The sequence below is a fragment of the Macrotis lagotis genome, chromosome 1 (assembly GCF_037893015.1).
Source record: "Macrotis lagotis isolate mMagLag1 chromosome 1, bilby.v1.9.chrom.fasta, whole genome shotgun sequence".
NCBI lineage: Eukaryota > Metazoa > Chordata > Mammalia > Peramelemorphia > Peramelidae > Macrotis > Macrotis lagotis.
The window spans coordinates 492,529,407-492,548,997 of record NC_133658.1 but is presented as its reverse complement, the minus strand read 5'-3'; the positions used below and the strand labels follow the sequence as shown (position 1 = coordinate 492,548,997).

At 41.2% G+C, this 19,591-nt stretch overlaps 1 protein-coding gene and 1 pseudogene across 2 annotated transcripts in view; one reads left to right on the top strand and one right to left on the bottom strand.

Moving 5' to 3' along the window:
* C2CD2 (C2 calcium dependent domain containing 2) overlaps positions 1 to 17,614 on the bottom strand; it is a 91,901-nt gene extending 74,287 nt beyond the window's left edge. For both annotated transcript variants that reach the window (XM_074213834.1, XM_074213835.1), the window contains exon 1: positions 17,324 to 17,614. In XM_074213834.1, coding sequence (XP_074069935.1) covers positions 17,324 to 17,599 — 276 coding nt within the window. In that variant the 5' untranslated portion in view covers positions 17,600 to 17,614. The remainder of the gene's footprint in view (positions 1 to 17,323) is intronic.
* LOC141506765 (eukaryotic translation initiation factor 2 subunit 3 pseudogene) lies at positions 256 to 1,738 on the top strand (annotated as a pseudogene).
* Positions 17,615 to 19,591: the final 1,977 nt, after the last annotated feature.

Here is a 19,591-nt window from a genome sequence, read left to right as displayed (position 1 = left end):
TGAGGAGAAGAATGCTTTAAAAAGCAAAATTGGGCAGTTGGAAAAAGAGATAAGAAAACTCTCTGAGGAGAACAAATCCTTCAGACAAAGAATAGAATTCAGGGAGATTGATGAATTTACCAGAAATCAGGAATCAATACTTCAAAACCAAAAAAATGAAAAATTAGAAGAAAATGTGAAGTATCTCATTGAAAAAGCAAATGATATGGAAAACAGACTTAGGAAAGATAATTTAAAAATTATTGGGCCGGGCAAGATGGTGGGCGATGAGACGGGAGTGACTCTGGGGCAGCCTCATCTGTCTCGCCAGGATCTGACCACCTTGAATGTTACCAAGTTGACTCCGCTTTCACATGAAGTTATCAGCAGACAAGCCACAATCAATATAGGTACAATTGGCCATGTAGCACATGGAAAGTCAACAGTAGTAAAAGCTATTTCTGGAGTTCATACTGTCCGATTCAAAAATGAACTGGAAAGAAATATTACCATTAAGTTGGGTTATGCCAATGCTAAGATTTACAAACTTGATGATCCAAGTTGTTCTCGGCCAGAATGTTACAGATCTTGTGGAAGTAGCACACCAGATGAATTTCCTACAGACATTCCAGGAACTAAAGGAAACTTCAAATTAGTCAGACATGTCTCTCTTGTGGATTGTCCTGGACATGATATTTTGATGGCTACCATGCTGAACGGTGCAGCGGTCATGGATGCAGCTCTACTGTTAATAGCTGGTAATGAGTCTTGTCCTCAGCCTCAGACTTCTGAACACCTAGCTGCCATAGAAATCATGAAATTGAAACACATTCTGATTCTACAGAATAAGATTGATTTGGTGAAAGAGAGTCAGGCTAAGGAACAATATGAACAGATCCTTGCATTTGTACAAGGTACAGTTGCAGAGGGAGCGCCTATTATTCCAATTTCAGCTCAGCTGAAGTATAATATTGAAGTTGTTTGTGAATATATAGAAAAGAAAATTCCAGTACCCCTATGAGACTTTACTTCAGAACCTAGACTTATTGTGATTTGGTCTTTTGATGTCAATAAGCCTGGTTGTGAAGTTGAAGGCCTTAAGGGTGGTGTGGCTGGTGGTAATATTCTCAAAGGAGTGTTAAAGGTGGGTCAGAAGTTGGAGGTCAGATCTGGCATTGTCTCTAAAGATAGTGAAGGAAAACTCATGTGTAAGCCAATCTTTTCCAAAATCATATCACTTTTTGAAGAACATAACAATCTTCAGTATGCTGCTCCTGGAGGCCTTATTGGTGTTGGAACAAAAATTGATCCAACTTTGTGCCGAGCTGACAGAATGGTGGGACAGGTTCTTGGTGCATTTGGAGCATTGCCTGAAATCTTCACAGAGTTGGAAATTTCCTATTTCCTTCTTAGAAGACTTTTAGGTGTGTGTACCAAAGGAGATAAAAAAGCAGCAAAGGTGCAAAAATTGTCTAAGAACAAAGGGCTCATGGTGAATATAGGCTTATTGTCTACTGGCGGAAAAGTCAGTGCAGTAAAAGTTGATTTAGGCAAGATCGTTCTTACTAATCCTGTGTGCACAGAAATAGGAGGAAAAAATTGCCCTTAGTCGAAGAGTTGAGAAACACTGGCATTTAATTGGCTGGGGTCAGATAAGAAGAGGAGTGACCATCAAGCCAACGGTAGATGATGACTAAAGAACTCTCACTGAAGGCCTAACTTTGCTGCAGAAAGAGATGTCACTTAAATCTAGGGGTATATTTTCAGAGTAATAATGGGGAATTAATTTCACAATTTGTTACATTTAGTGAATGCTGGATGGTTTTCTCATTTCTTGTGATGAAAATTTAACCTCTGGTACTAAAATACTAGTCAGTGTCTGCAATAAATGTAAAAATTGGCATAATGGTGGATTTGTTCCACATTTTAGCAGAAATTAATCATTCTCATACCACATGTCTAATTTATACATCAGTGCAGGTTTGAAATTAAGATATATTTACAACAGTCAAGACATCTTCACTGTAGTACATTTAACAAAACCTGTTTGAAATAAAATTTTTCTTATTTAAAAAAATAAAAAATAAAAAAATAAAAATTATTGGAATACCTGAAAGTCATGATCAGGAAAAGAGCCTTGACATCATTTTCAAAGAATTACTACAGGAAAATTGCCCTGATATTCTAGAAGCAGAGGGCAAAATAAAAATGGAGAGAATCCACCAATCCCTCCGAGAAAGAGATTCCAAAAAACCAACCCCCAGGAATATTATATCCAAGTTCCAGAACTCCCAAGTCAAAGAGAAAATATTACAAGCAGCCAGAAGGACACAGTTCAAATATCGTGGAGCTGTAGTCAGGATCACACAGGACTCAGAAGCAACTACATTTGAAGCTGGTAGGGCTTGGAATACAATATAGTGGAAGGCAAAAGAGCTTAGCATGCAGCCAAGAATGAACTACCCAGCAAGGCTAAATGTCCTCTTCCAGGGAAAAAGATGGACTTTCAATGAACCAGGGGAATTTCAAATGTTCCTTTTGGAATGGCCAGAGCTGAACAGAAGGTTTGATCTTCAGATACAGGACTCAGGTGAGGCATGGAGATTGGAGGAAAGGGGGAAAACATGAGGGACTTAATGAGGATGAACTGCATGTATAGAAAAATGATACTGATATTCATATGAACTATCTCAGTTAATAGAGCAGGTAGAGGGAGCTTTTATAGATTGAAGCACAGGAGAAAGCTGAATTCGAAGATAAAATATGGTGTAAAATATGGTGTAAAAATGGAGCCAATAGGAAAAAAAGGGAAATGGAATGGGAGAAAGAAAAAGGAGAGGGGGAATAGTCCAAGATATTTCACATAATAAGATTTTTTTTTATTACAATGAGCTATTGCAATGATATGGAAGGGGGGAGGCAAGGAGGAATGAGGGAACCTTTGCTCTCATCAGAGATGGCTAGGAGAGGAAACAGCAAATATACTCAATGGGGTATAGACATCTGGAGTAAGAAGGAGGGGGGAGCAGGGGGAAGGGGTGGGGATGTGAATAAAGGAGGAGAGGATGGACCATAGGGGGAGAGTGGTCAGATATAACACATTTTCTTTTTTACTTCTTGCAAGGGGCTGGGATTGGATGGCCTGTCCGGGACCATGGGGCCAGGTGGATTCTGGGCCTAAGGGGTGGTATGGGGGCTCAGGGCTTCTTGGCCCCAGGACCAGGGATCTGTCTGCTGCACCACTCAGTGACCCTACAGCAGAGTCAGAGTGAAAGGAGAGAGAAAATATAGTACATGATGGAGAAATATGAAAGGAGGGAGTTGCTATCAGCAATGGCAACATTGGAAAAATATGGAAGTAACTTTTGTGTTGGACTTATCATAAAGAATGTGATCCACCCATGACAGAGTTGTTGGTGTTGGAACAAAGACTGAAGCATATTTTTTGTTATTATTATTATTTGGGGGAGGGTGCAGGGCAAGTGGGGCTGGGTAACCTGCCTGCGGCCACATAGCAGGGTGATCTTTGGGTGTCTGGGGCCGGATTCGGACCCAGGTGTTCCTGGCTCAAGGGCCAATGCTCTGTCTGCCACCCAGCCACCCCTACTATTATTACTATTTTATTTTATTTTGGGTCTTTTTTTTTTTTCTTCTTTTTGATTTTTGCAGGGCAGTGGGGATCGGGTGGCTTGCATGTCATATGGCTGGGTGATTATTGGGTTTACGAGGCTGGATATGGACTCAGGTGCTCGTGGCTCCAGGGCTGGTGCTTTGTCCATTGCGCCACCTGGCCATACCTACAATTATTACTATTATTTTTTTTTAATTTAAATTTTTTTTCTCTCCCCTTTACTTTTTTTGCCCAAGCAAGTCTATCTATATTCGTGGGGGGAGGGGTATTTCGTTTACTTGTAAACAAGAATATTTTATTAATGTAAAAAAAACATTTGTACAAAATGAGAATAAAAAATAAATTAAAAAAAAGAATAAGTATGACACAAAAGGGTAGACATTTCTCCCTTTCCCCTTTACAGAAGTGAAAGTATGTAACTATTTAATTTTCAGACTTTTAAAAGAACTTATTGACTTGTTTTGCTGTATTTTTTCTTTTTCTTTTTTCCTTTAAAAAATTTACATGGGATAGGTTTCTGGGAGAGAAGAAGAAAGAAAAGGAGGCATACCAAGAAAATTCTGATGAAGTTAGAAAAAAAGACAAAAATTATTTAAAAACCAAAACAATATCACTTTGGAGGGCGGCTAGGTGGCATAGTGGATAAAGCACTGGCCTTGGAGTCAGGAGTACCTGGGTTCAAGTCTCAGACACTTAATAATTACCTAGCTGTGTGGCCTTGGGCAAGCCACTTAACCCCATTTGCCTTGCAAAAAAACCTAAAAAAAAATATCACTTTGGGGAAAATGTTTATATTTAATTTTTTCCAATTGTATGTAATATCAATTTTTAAAATTCTTTTTTAAAATTTAAAATTTTTAAATTTTTAAAATTCTAAATTCTCTCCCTCACTTCTACCTTCCCCCCCTCGAAAGCAAGCAATTTAATATAGATCATACATGTATAGTCATACAAAACTTATATCCAAGGGCAATGGTGCAGTTGGATAGTGTATCAGCCCTGGAGTCAGGAGGACCTGAGTTCAAATGTGGCCTCAAGATGCTTATATAATCACCTAGCTGTGTGACTTTGGGCAAGTCATTTAACCTCATGGCCTTAAATGAATAAAAATTTAAAACAAAACAAAACAAAACATATCCATATTAGCCATTTTGTGAAAGTGAAAGAAAACACACACACAAAGAAAAATTTTTTTAAAAAGAAAGCAAAGATTAGTATGCTTCAATCTGCATTCAGATTCCATCAGTTCTTTCTCTGGAAACTGTCTTGGATCATTGTACTGAATGTAATAGCAAAATTATTCACAGTTGATCATTATACAGTATTGCTGTTACTGTGCACAGTGTTCTCCTGGTTCTGCTCACTTCGCTTTGCATCAGTTCATGTACATCTTCTTAGCTTTTTCTGGAAGCATTCTCATTGTCACTTCTTAAAATGAAACAGTATTCAATCATAATCATATACCACAACTTGCTATTCTCTAATTGATGTATATCCCCTCAATTTACAATATAGATGGAAAATAGATCTAGTAATGGTATTGCTGGGTCAAAGGATATGCACAGTTTTATAGCTCTTTGGGTGTAGTTCCAAATTGCTCTCTGGAATCATTGGATCAATTCCTAGTTTTATCAACAATGCATTAATTCCAAATTTTTCCACATTTGCTCCAACATTTGTCATTTTCCTTTTTTGTTATATTAGCCAATCTGATAGGTGTGAAATGGTTTTTCAGAGTTGTTTTAATTTGTAAATCTCCACTTGATAATGATTTAGAGCATTTTTTATAGGATTATACACTTTTTAAAAAATTTTTTTATTCTCATTTTGTACAAATGTGTTTTTTTACACTGATAAAATATTCTTGTTTAATAGTAAATGAAATACCCCTCCCCCATAAATATAGATTTGCTTGAGCGATAAAGTAAAGGGGAGAAAAAAATTAAAATTAAAAAAATAATAGTAATAATTGTAGGTATGGTCAGGTGGTGCAATGGATGAAGCACCAGCTCTGGAGCCATGAGCACCCGAGCTCACATCCAGTCCCATAGACCCAACAATCACCCAGCCATGTGACATGCAAGCCACCTGATTCCCACTGCCCTGCAAAAAACAAAAAGAAGAAAAAAAAAGACCCAAAATAAAATAAAATAGTAATAATAATAGGGGTGGCTGGGTGGTGGACAGAGCATTAGCCCTTGAGCCAGGACCACCCGGGTCCAAATCCAGCCTCAGACAAACAACGATCACCCTGCTATGCAGCTCCAGGCAGGCCACCCAGCCCCATTTGCCCCGCACCCCCCCCCCAAATAGTCATAATAAAAAATGTGCTTGAGACTTTGTTCCAACACCAACAACTCTGTCACAGGTGGATCCCATTCTTTATGATAAGTCCATCACAAAAGTTACTTCCATATTTTTTCACTGTTACCATTGCTGATCGCAACTCCCTCCTTTCGTATTTCTCCACTACCATGTACTATATTTTCTCTATCCTTTCACTCTGACTCTGACGTAGGATCACTGAGTGGCGCAGCAGACAGATTCCTGGTCCTGGGGCCAAGAGGCCCCGAGCCTCTATACCACCCCTTAGGCCCAGCAGCCACCTGGCCCTATGGTCCCAGACAGGCCATCCAATTCCAGCCCCTTGCTAGAAGTAAAAAGGAAAATGTGTTATATCTGACCACTCTCCCGCCATGGTCCATCCTCTCCTCCTTTATTCACATCCCCACCCCTTCCCCCTGTCCCCCCTCCCTTACTCCAGATGTCTATACCCCATTGAGTATATATGCTGTTTCCTCTCCTAGCCACCTCTGATGAGAGCAAAGATTCCCTTATTCCCCCTTGCCTTCCCCCCTTCCATAAAATTGTAATAGCTCATTGCAATAAAGAAAAAAATTATTATATGAGATATCTTGGCCTATTCCCCCTCTCCTTTTTCTTTTTCCCATCACATTTCCCTTTTTTTTTCCTATTGACTCCATTTTTACACCATATTTTATCTTCAAATTCAGCTTTCTCCTGTGCTTCAATCTATAAAAGCTCCTTCTACCTGCTCTATTAACTGACAAGGTTCATATGAGTATTATCAGTGTCATTTTTCTATGCAGGAATACATGCAGTTCATCATCATTAAGTCCCTCATATTTCCCCCCTCTCATCCAATCTCTATGCTTCACCTGAGTCCTGTATCTGAAGAGCAAACCTTCTGTTTAGCTCTGGCCATTCCAACAGGAACATTTGAAATTCTCCTGGTTCATTGAAAGTCCATTGTTTTCCCTGGAAGAGGACATTCAGCCTTGCTGGATAGTTGATTCTTGGTTGCATTCTAAACCTTTTGCCTTCCGGTATATTATATTCCAAACCCTACGAGCTTCCAGTGTAGTTGCTGCTAAGTCCTGTGTGATCCTGACTGCAGCTCCATGATATTTGAACTGTATCCTTCTGGCTGCTTATAATATTTTCTCTTTGACTTGGGAGTTCTGGAACTTGGATATAATATTCCTGGGGGTTGGTTTTTTGGGATCTCTTTCTCAGGGGGATCGGTGGATTCTCTCCATTTCTATTTTGCCCTCTGCTTCTAGAATATCAGGGCAATTTTCCTGTAGTAATTCTTTGAAAATGATGTCAAGGCTCTTTTCCTGATCATGACTTTCAGGTATTCCAATAATTTTTAAATTATCTTTCCTAAGTCTGTTTTCCATATCAGTTGTTTTTTCAATGAGATATTTCATATTTTCTTCTAATTTTTCATTTTTTTGGTTTTGAAGTATTGATTCCTGATTTCTGGTAAATTCATCAATCTCCCTGAATTCTATTCCTTGTCTGAAGGATTTGTTCTCCTCAGAGAGTTTTCTTCTCTCTTTTTCCATCTGGCCAATTTTGCTTTTTAAAGCATTCTTCTCCTCAGTAACTTTTTGAACTGTTTTATCCATTTGACCTAAGCTGGTTTTTAGCATGCTATTTTCTTCAGCATTTTTTTTGGATTTCCTTGACTAAGCTGCTGACTTCATTTTCATGTTTTTCCTGCATCTCTCTCCTTTCTTTTCCCAGTTTTTCTTCCAACTCCCTCATTTGATTTTTAAAGTCTTTTTTGAGCTCTGTCATAGCCTGAGCTAAATTTTTGTTTTTCTTGGAGTCTTTAGAAGCTTGTGCTTCCTCATCTTCAGACTGAGTATTTTGATCCTTCTTGGGCTCATTTGCAAAATATTTCTCAATGGTGGTCCTCTTATTTCTCTGCTTGCTCATTTTCCCAGCCTGGGCCTGGTTTTGGGGTGCTTCCTGAGCTTTTGGGACACTCCCACAAGGGTCTCAGTGTGTGAGGCTCTGTCCTCCCTCCTGGTCTGTGAATGACCATATGCGCCCCCCTCTGCCTTGGGGCTGAGGTGGGGGGGGGGGCCCTGCTGTTCTATGGGGGGGCCTGGACTGCAATCAGGATCTGAATGTGGTCAGAGCCCCAGAGTCCTGTTCCAGGGGCAGAGGACAGAGCTCTGCAGTCTCTTTCTTCATTCCCTTCCCTAGGTTCAATGGGCTCATGCCCTGGGGGCTCCTGCTTACCATCTCCGCCTGCTTCTGTTTCCGGATCAGGCCTGCTGAAAGACCATGCTGCTTGCTGTGTGCCCTGAGGGCTGGGCTCCATGTGCTCACTCTGGCAGAGGTCCCCGCTGTTCCCCCACTTTGTGCCCAGTGCTCCCCAGGGTGCAGCTCAGGAGACTCCCCCACTGCTGTCTGAATTTCTTTCACTCTGGTGGGCCACCCCTCTGGCGGGCTGCCCCTCTGACCCTAGGGAGCAGAGCCTTTCTGCTCTTTTCCAGGTTACCTTGAGTAGGAGAACTGCCTTGCTGGGTCCCTTTGCGGGTTCTGTCTCTCGAAAGTTTAGTTAGAGTCCTTAGTTTCAAAGTTTTATCAGAGAGCACCTAAGACTTGATCCTTTATTGTCGCCATCTTGGCTCCACTCCCGGATTATAAGCTTTGATTTCTTCTGCTGAAAACTGCCTATTTATAATCCTTTAATCATTTATCAATTAAGAAATGACTCGTATTCTTTTGAATTTGACTCAGTTCCCTACATATTTGAGAAATGAGGCCTTTATAAAATAACTTGTAAAAAAAATTTTCCCCTAGATTTCTGCTTTCTTTCTAACCTTGCCTATACTGGTTTAGTTTGTATCAAAAACTTCTTTAATTTAATGTAATAAAAAGTATTCTTTTTACATCTTGTAATACCTCTATTTTTTGTTTGATCATAAATTCTTTCCTTATCCACAAGTTATTTTATGCTCCTATATTTTGCTTATGTTATCATCCTTTGTGTCTAAATCACGTATCCATTTTGATCTCATCTTAAAAAATTGCATATAATATTCATCTATGCCTAGTTTCTGACAAATTGCTTTCTAGTTTTCCCAGCAATTTTTTGTCAAATATTGAATTTTTGTCCCCCAAAGTTTGGGTCTCTGCATTCGTCAAACACTAGATCATTATGGTCATTTACCATTGTGTACTATGTACCCGATCTATCCCGCTGATACACACCTCTATTTCTTAGTCAATAACAGATTGTTTTGATAATCACCACTTTATAATTCAATTTGAGATCTGGTATTGCTAAGTGGCCTTCCTTCGTGGTATTTTTTTTCGAATGATCCCCTGGATATTCTTAAACTTTATTCTTCTAGATGGATTTCACTATTTTTTTTAGCTCTATAAAATAATTTTGAGCACTGAATAAGTTAATTTAAGTAGAATTGTCATTTTTATTATATTAGTTCAGCCCTACCCATGAGTAATTATTATTTCTATAATTATTTAGATCTGAATTTTTTAAAATTTATTTTTATTAAAGATATTATTTTAGTTTTACAATTTCCCCCCCATCTTGCTTCCCTTCCCCCACCCCCACCCCCACCACGGAAAGCATTCTGTCAGTCTTTACTTTGTTTCCATGTTGTACCTTGATCCAAATTGGGTGTGATGAGAGAGAAATCTTATCCTTAAAGAAGAGAAGATAACTGAATTTTTTCTGAAAAATTTTTTGTTACTGGGATCATATAGCTCCCCAGTTTGTCTTGCCAGGTGGAAAGAGCATCATTATAGTGTAACATGGGTCATATAGAGGTAAATGTAGATATTTTTCTGCTTGGGAACTATGGGACTCTTTAAAAGCTCCCCATTAGGCACTAGTTTCCTTGAGAGGGGAAGTTCCTTTTTTTGTTTGTTTGTTTGTTTTTGCTTTTCTTTGTATCCCCAGTGCTTAGTGAAATGTGTCACATGTACTTAATAAAGTTCATTGATTTGACTTAACTGTTTCTGGAAGCTTGAAATGGGAAATGGCCTCTTACTTAGTTGCTGGATCAGAAAAGTTGAAGGATCAGTGAGTTTACAAAAGTAGTTACTGAGTTCTCTCTTGCCCTTCTCTGCCATTCAGTTGTAAAGTATGTGGTTTGGTTTAAGTTATGTCTGGATTCTTGAGCCTATTTTACCATCAGGCAAGTGCTGGGAATGGATGAAGTGAAAAGGACAAATAGGAAATCCCTGATTAGCAGTCCTTCATGTTCTGTAGAGGTTTAAACAATAGCCCTCCAATTGATTATTACCATAATTGTAAGTTGAATTACTGAATTCTATTCTAATTGTTACTATGGACTACTTTTATGCTAAGCAGTCCTTTTTTATGAGTGGCATCAATCACCTGACCTAGACATGATTCATATTTGTATACAGAATTCCTTTGGTATTTTGCCCCTTAGTGAAAATCTGAAACTCAAAGGAACAAACCTGAAACTTAGAAAACTCATTTACTATAAATAGTATCCCATAATTAGGTTTTTTAAAAAATGAATTAATAAGTGTGAGAAAAGGGAGCCACCCTTCTTAGGAATGGTAGTTCACTGCAACAATGAATTGGGTCTATAAGCTGCATTGACTGGGCACAGGTCATTGAAGTGCCCCAGGATTAGCCTCCCCAAGTGATTATCTTATGGTGGACAACACTCATTTGATTTAATAAATGATCAAACTCTTTAAAAAAGTGCATTCTTCCACCCAAAAAAGATTTCCTTACTTACTTTCCTTTGTTGTCTTCCAATTTATATTTAAACCAACTGTATGGCATGATGAAACTGGAACTTATCAAAACAACATAGAAGGTAGACTATTTTCTATGAGTCAGTTATCAAATAATTGTTTGCTATTTGGTTAAGTGGCCACGTTAGGCATTCCAAAGAATATATTAAATGACAGAAAAACATTCGTAATCTTACTTTCCACCCAAAACAAACAGGAGAACAATAAAACCATTTTTAAGTACGAAATAATATTTTCAAACACACACACACACACACACACACACACACACACAGAGTAATGGATAGATTTTTTTACAATGCAGGTATTTCTGACTGCTATCCTTCCTGGTTTCCAGGATTAAGGTGTGTTTAGTAAAACAACCCAGGAAAGGAGTGTCATTAATGTAAGAGATATTTTATAAACCAGGAAGCTAAGTTAAGAGAATTAACAAAACAGCAGTGAACTAATCAAAAGGAAAGATTAAAACTGGTCTCTGTAGGGTGTAAAAAACAAAATGTTAATCTAAAGATACCACAGTATGGTCTTTAAAAGACAATTATGAGTATGTGAAAGATTTTTAAAAAAATAAAAGAAAAAACATTTTGCCACTAGAAACTGAAGATAAAGAGGTTGAATAGTCTCATCACTGAGAAATAAAAAAAGCAGTTCTAAAATATTAACTTTTCTCCCCTTTCCTCTTTTCAATTTTCCTAACAGTCCTCAAAATTAAACATGAGCAAAGCTTATTATAAAAAGACATTCTACAGATTAACCTGCTTCAAAGGGGTAGGGAAGAGATAGTAAAAACATGAAAGAGAGAGAGATATCTTTAGGGGAAGGTTTATGTTATCTAGATGGTTGGCATTTCACCTGTATGTCTTTTTTAAAAACTAATTTTTTAAAAGAACATTTTGACACACATAGGAGAACATAAAACCATGAATTTCTTTTCACACTGCTGGCTTTTTTAACTGTGTAACTAATTCTACATGTTAATTTCAAAACTGTCTTGCCTGTCTGTGCTTCCATCAGCTACCTTTTGCAAATTAAAAAAAAAGTTTCACATGAATAATATGGAAATATGTTCAACATGTTTGTGCATGTATAACCTATATCAGATTACACACTATCATGGGAGGAGGGAAGAAAGCCAGGTAGAAAAATGTGGAACTCAAAATCTAAAAAAAAATGAATGTTGGAAATTATTTTTACCTGTAATGGGAAAAATAAAAATTTTTTTAAAGTGTTTCAATGAGAAACAAACATGACAAGGTAGGAGGAAGCAGTACAGCCCATCTCTCCCCAACAACTATTACAAAAAAGACTTAGAGACACCAGATGAAATCACGATTAGAAAATCAAAGGAAAAATCAGTGTCACGATGCCAGTTTAAGTTAGAAAAAAGATCTTCAGGCATTGAGGAGAAGATCTGGGCAGTCAGCTGAAGCTTCAAACAGGAGCAAACCTCCAATTGTGTTACCTAGACCAAACTGTTACAATAGTTTTGCAAAGCTCATAGCAGAAAGAAAACAATCAGCCTGCAGCCAATATTACAATGTGTTGGTCATACTGAAATCATTCAGATTTTACATCTGAAAGCAGAAATTCAGGACACAAAAACATGATGAAGGACCAGACACTTTCTTATATCATATCGTCTCATACTTCTCCAAAACAGGAATTATGTTCAAGAGATAAGACAATTTCAGCTATCTTCAAAAACTACAACTAAAACAGGAAGTATGGAAATAAAACTTGAACTAATATCAAAGAAAGCTAACCCCACACCTCACACTCCCTATCCCATTACCAATTTACATTCAGGGTTACACAAGCTAACCTATGGAACTGCAAAAGAACTTAATTTTCTATGTAATCTCTTTACCTTATCTAGTACCCCCAGAAAATTCTACTTTGGGACTTTAAATTCCAAGATATATTTATTTTTAATGTCTTTTTTATGGATTCTATTTATCTTGTAAATAATTCTGAAATTTTGTTGTTCCATACTCTCCTGAAAATTCTGTGGATTGTGCATTTCATCAACCATTAATGTCTTTGTCATAACATTAAGAGGATTTATAATTTCTTTGAGGATTTAGGACTTTCCCTCTTAAGATTGTGGATATTGATTTATCTTCTTGTTTGATTTTTTTTTTTTAATAAAAATCTTTGGTGTTGTATCCTTTTAAAAAATATTGCATGCTATTTGATAGTCTCCCCTTTTTATGGGTACTATTCCACCCAACAATGCTAAGCTGTAAAATTGCCTCAGTAAGAAATGATGAGGGAGATGGTTTCAGAAAAACTTGAAAAGATGTATATGAACAGATGCAAAGTGAAGTGAGCAGAACCAGGAGATCATTATAGCTATTCAGAGCAATACAATAATCCAAGACAGTTCTGAAGAATTTATGATAAAAACTCTTATTTCCAGAGAGAGAACTGATGAATTGTGAATGCTAACTGAAATAAAATTTTCTCATTTTCTTTATTATTATTATTGCCTTTTTGGTGACATGGCTAATAAAGAAATATGTTTTGAATGATTTCAAATCCATAATGGCTATCATATTGCTTGTTTCTTCAGTATGTGGGGAGAGACTGGAGGAAAGTAGAAAATCTGTAACTCAAAAAAATTAAAATAATAAAAATAAATAATAAAAATAAAAGTTTGTTAAAGGAAAGAGAATAACAGAAGGAAATCTAGTCTCCAGATCTGGAAAACTAGTTCAGATATCTATGAATGAATACTACAAAACTAAGGAAAATGACCCAACACTCAACAAGACAGAAATTTCTGTAGAATTTGAGAACATGGAACCAAAGCACACCATTCCTGAAAGAGAAATGAGAATTATAAGAGCAGAATTTATGGCCTAGAAAGCAAAAAAAAAAAAAAATAACAGAATAGAAAAATTGGAATTTGCAAAGGCAAGTTTCATCATGGAAACAAAACAGAAGATGAGTAGGAAAAAATAGTAACACTAAAAGAAAATAGCTACAATGTTCACTTTTTAAAACTTCTTTTATGTTTTTTCTTTCTTTCTCAGGGTTTTTTTTTCTTCCTTAGTTCTAATTTCTCTTTCATACCAACTAAAATGGAAATATTTTAAACATGATTGTACACATACAACTTTTATCAGACTGTTTGCTTGCCTTGGGGAGGATGGTAGAAAAATATAGAACTCAAAAACTTGTAAATGGATGAATGCTGAAAACTACCTTGGCTTGTAATAGGAAAAAAAAATAAGGTAAAGAAAAATGAAAATATGCTCAGTCTGCAAGCAAAAAATGCTGATCTTTAAAATAGGATGCACAGAGATAACCTAGCGACCATAGGTCTTCCAGAAGAATGCAGGACAAAAAAACCTTAGCACTATAATAAAGAAAATAATAGGAGAGAAATGCTTATTAACTCTTGAACATAGACAATGAAATGCAACCGTAAGAATTCACAGATCACTACAGGGGGGGAAACCCCAAAACCAAAAGTTGCAAACTCTTTAGACACACTTCAGTTGTTGTTCAATCATGTACGACTGTCATTTTTTTTTGACAAAGGAGTACCATCTCCTTCTCCAGCTCATTTTACAGATGAGGATCTGAGACAAACAAGGTTATGTGACTTGCCCTAGCTTGGGAGTGTCTGAGGTCACATTTAAACTCAGGAAGATAATAAACCCAGTGCTCAATTCAGAAACAAGTTCTGCAAACAATCAGGAGAAAGATCTTCAAATAAAATGGAATGAACATTCAAATAATGTAAGACTATTTTGCACCTATTGAAAAATTAAGTTTGGAATGGAATGATGGTGGAGCTCAGGATGCAGTCCAGGGTGACTTACCCTGCAAATCTGGGCTTAATCATATGGTGTTTTTTTAAATAGGTGTTCAATAACAAAGAGGCACTTGAAAGAATTTTAGAAGGAAAATCAAAACTTAAGACATCATTTTGTTTCCTAAATACCCCAAACAACAGAAATGCAGGAATGAATAAATGCAGAAGGCAAGGACAGCAACAATAACAGTGATAAGAAAGAGACTAGTAAGAGTTTTTTTTTTTAAATATATACAAGGAGACAGGGATGAAGGTGAAAATCTGGTAGGGGTAATAGTGAAGAGTCAGAGAAGGAATGTAATGAACAGAACTTGGTGACATCTGCTACAAATGAATCAATGTGTTTTGTGGCACCACATTATGACAAGAAAGGTTACATGAAAAGTGGAGGGGAAAATAGAGAAGAATGTGATTTGTGATGAGGGTAAAAATAAGGGTGAGTAATGAAGAGTCAGAAAGAGAAGAGTCTATAGGCAAGTAGATAAGGAAGACAGGGAAAGGTTGAACATATAAAAATATTGGTGGTGGGAGAGGAATTCCACTGATAAATGCTCAGATGGATTAAAAAGAGATCAGGGGGATGAAAGTGAGGGGTAAGGTGTTGGCAGCAATTTTTTTTCCTTTTTTTTATTTTACTACTTAGTTGTATAGGAAGGGCCAACTGTGTGTGAAAGATTACAAATGTTTACATAAACAAATAAAACAGAGAAACTGTCCTCAAGATACCAACTCACCTAATAACATGGTACAAGATATTCAGCTTCCTCGGGCTTTGACTACCAGAGGCAACACAAAGGCAAGTTCATGTCGCTTAACTGAATCAAGACTGTATCTTCATTGAACTGTCTTTTTTTTTTTAAAGGCAATGGGGTTAAGTAACTTGCCCAAGGCCATACAGCTAGGTAATTATTTGAGGCCAGATTTGAGCTGGTGCTCTATCTACTGTGCCACCTAGCTGCCCCTGAACTGTCCTTTTTCTGAATGTTCTTCCGCTATTATTGCTAAGCAAACCTACTTTTTTTTTTTTTTGCAAGGCAGTGGGGTTAAGTGACTTGCCCAAGGCCACAGAGCTAGGTAATTATTAAGTATCTGAGGTCAATTTTGAACTCAGGTACTGCTGACTCCAGGGTTGGTGCTCCATCCACTGCATCACCTAGCTGTCCCAGCAAACCTACTTTTAATAACTACCTCCTGTTCTTTGAGTGTTTCATTTCATTTCAGTCTCAAATCTTCAGTAGTAATAATAGCTAACATTTATATAGCATCTACTATCCTCACAAGTCTGGGATGTAGGTGCTGTTATTTAATCAACAATTTATAGTTGAGAAACCTTAAAGCAAATATTGATTAAGTGACTTGACTAGGGTCTACAGCTTCTAAGTGTCTGAGGCTGGATTTGTACTCAGGTCTTCCTGATGCCAGGCCTGTCATTAAACTGCCTTGGGTCAGGCCTGGTCAAGTCTCTGGGACTCAATTTCCTTTTCTATAAAATAAAGAAATCAGAATAGTTGACTTCTGAGGCCTCTTCCAACTCTACATTTATGATCCTATCTAATGAAATCTCATTTTTTCCTGTTTAAGTTTCATAAAGTCCTTTTTTCACAATAACTCGATGGGGATAGTATTTTCATCATTCTACATTAATGAAACTATGTCAGAAATGTTAAATGACTTGCCCAGGTTAAAGTTTTGTCCCATGGAGGCCAACTCCAAGGCCAGTCAGTCCTCTTGCAACGAAAGTGAAGGTACTTTCCACTAAGTCAAAAACAGCACTTTGTCTTTTAAAGCCCTTCACATCTTACCTTTCTCATCTTCTTTAGACTTTATTCCCTTCCATGTTCTCTGGGATCTAGCTATGCTGACTTCTGAGTTGTACCCCAAACGAGAAACTCTCCAACTCTGTGCTTTTTTATTGCTTGGATACAAATCCTGAAATGTTCTTCCTCACCTTCAACCTCCAGGTTTCAGACACACACACACACACACACACACACACACACACACACACACACACACACACACACACACACAAACACACACACAGAAAGAAAGCCAGGAAAGTCCTGAAATTTGGGTATTTCCTATCATGTGAAAATTATATTTGACTAAAAAACTGCATTTTATTAACCTAATATGCAAATAAAGCAATTTAAGTCATACTTATCAATCTATCAAGTCAGAAAAAAGGGAGAGGGTGTTATAGTTTATTGTGAATATAAATGATATGTCATATTGGCAAAGATGTCACCTCTTGATATTGACCTGAAATAGAGTCAGTGATTCAAAAATAAACAAATCCAAGTGTGGACATATTCCAAATATCCTTTTTAAAAGATCTATTAAAAAATCAATAGTATTCAAGGTACTTATGAATGGAGATACTAGTTCAATAACATAACATTTCAATTTTTTTTTGCAGGGCTTAAGGGTTAGGTGACTTGCCCAAGACCACGCAGCTAGGTAATTAAGTGCCTGAGGCCACATTTGAACTCAGGTAATCTTGACTCCAGGGCCGGTGCTCTAGCCTCCCCAAGTTTGAGTTTCTTAACCCAAACCAGGTTCCTTTTCTCTATTTCTTCCTCTTTTGAAGCATCTCCTTTCATGGTTTTATATAAGGATCTCCCTGAAACTTCAGTCTTTCCACAAGCCTCATTTCACACACACTATCCAATAAATAGGAGTATAAGTTTTGGTCGGGGCTGGGGGGAGTGGTAGGGAACTTGCTGCAATGTAAAAGGTGCACAGAAGCCCCCGGCCGCGCTAATCCCTCACGAATTGTGGTGGACCCACGTGGAGCAACTCACCGCTTTGTGCTTAGCCTCCTCATTCAGAGCTGCCACCCAGGCCACTTGCCACTGCCTCCTCCAGCCGGTTAGGGACAGGACCCATTTCAGCAAGAAGCTCAGGTCCTCTTTGGGTCCTGGGGGGCAGGAAGCCGCCGACGTCCCGCGGGGCCCGGCTCCGGCCATGCCCACGGCGTACTGCAGCAAATACAGGCTGACAACCCCCAGGGCGGCGAGGAAGGCGGCGAGCGCGCCCAGCCACTGGAGCTGCTCCGTCCAGTGGCCCAGACACCCCATGTCGGTCGGGCCCGGTCCAGCTCCCGGAGAAGTCACGGCTCATCCGGGCCGGGGGCCAAGGCGGAGCGGAGGCGAGGGGCCGCTCCTCGCGAAAGGGCGCTGAGTTCAAGACATTTCGGTGCAGCTGGGGGCTGCCTGGCGCGGACTTAGGTTTCGGGCGCTGCAGAGAAGGTGGAGATCGGGAGGCGGGTCGGGGGAGGGAGGAGAGGGGCGAGGGGGTGCGCGAGTGGCTTCGTGGAAGAGTTAGTGAGATAAAGCCCTGGATCATCCAGTCGGGCCAGTCCACCCCTCCCCTGCGCGCCTTCACCTTCACAGGGGCGGGGGCTGGGAGGGAGGGAGCGGGGGGTGAGAAGCCCCCAAAGGCCACCAAGCGGAGCCGAGGTCAAGCGAGGAACGGACGCGCCCGAGCCACCGGCGCTCACTGGCCCCTGCCGGGGCGCGGCAGGGGTTCAAAACAAAACGGGGGCAAGTTCCCAGGCCCGGGAGCCGCGGGGAACCCCCCCCCCCCGCTGCGGCAGAGGGGAGGCGGGAGGAGGAGGAGGAGCGGGCAGGAGGAGGAGGAGCAGGCAGGAGCGGGGAGGAGGAGGAGCGGGCAGGAGGAGGAGGAGCGGGCAGGAGGAGGAGGAGGAGCGGGCAGGAGGAGGAGGAGGAGCGGGGAGGAGGAGGAGGAGGAGCGGGCAGGAGGAGGAGGAGCGGGCAGGAGGAGGAGGAGGAGCGGGGAAGGGGAGGAGGAGGAGGAGCAGGCAGGAGCGGGGAGGAGGAGGAGGAGGAGGAGGAGGAGGGAGGAGGAGTGGGGAGGAGCGGGCAGGAGGAGGAGGAGGAGCGGGGAAGGGGAGGAGGAGGAGGAGCAGGCAGGAGGAGGAGGAGCGGGGAGGAGCGGGGAGGAGGAGGAGGAGGAGCGGGGAGGAGGAGGAGCGGGGAGGAGGAGGAGGAGGAGCGGGCAGGAGGAGGAGGAGCGGGGAGGAGGAGGAGGAGCGGGCAGGAGGAGGAGGAGCGGGGAGGAGCGGGCAGGAGGAGGAGTGGGGAGGAGCGGGGAGGAGGAGGAGTGGGGAGGAGCGGGCAGGAGGAGGAGGAGGAGCGGGGAAGGGGAGGACGAGCGGGGAGGAGGAGGAGGAGCGGGGAGGAGGAGGAGGAGCGGGGAGGAGGAGGAGGAGGAGGAGCGGGGAGGAGGAGGAGGAGTGGGGAAGAGGAGGAGGAGTGGGGAGGAGGAGGAGGAGCGGGGAGGAGGAGGAGGAGGAGGAGCGGGGAGGAGGAGGAGGAGTGGGGAAGAGGAGGAGGAGCGGGGAGGAGGAGGAGGAGCGGGGAGGAGGAGGAGGAGCGGGGAGGAGGAGGAGGAGCGGGGAGGAGGAGGAGGAGCGGGGAAGGGGAGGAGGAGGAGCAGCGAGGAGGCGGGCCGGGCCGGGCCGGGGGCGGGGCCGCTCCCTCCCTCCCTGCCTGGCCCGGGCACCGCCGCAGCCTCCCTTGCCCAGTAAAGGGCCCAGGTCAGGCCGCCCGTCCCCTGGGTGCGGGAGCGCCCGGGAAATGCCGCTTTTCCCTCCTCCTCTGGCCCGGGCCGGAGTCCGCCCTCCGGGCGAGTTGCCGAGGCGGGAAGGGAGGAAGGAGAGCGGAGCCGGGCGAGGCGTGGGCCGGGTCCAGTCCGAGGGGAGAGGGCCGGCCGGCGCTCCCTCCCTCCCTTCTGCTCCGGGCACCGCTCCAGACTCCCGGGCCCGGCTTCCCGGGCCACAAGCAGACCCAGGGTGCCGGCGTTGTTGGGGATTTATTTCCTTAGGCAGCTTCCACCCAGCAGATCGCGGCTCATCCACGCCGCTTAGATCCTTGACGTTCCATCCTTCCTTCTCTCGTTTTGTTTTTGCCAGGCAATGGGGAGAAGTGACTTGTTCAAGGTCACACATAGGCCATTATTAAGGGTCTGAGGTCGGACTTGAACTCCGGTGCTCTCTCCACGGCGCCACCGAGCCGCCCAAGCACAAAGTCTTCGTGTGTGAAGCGAAG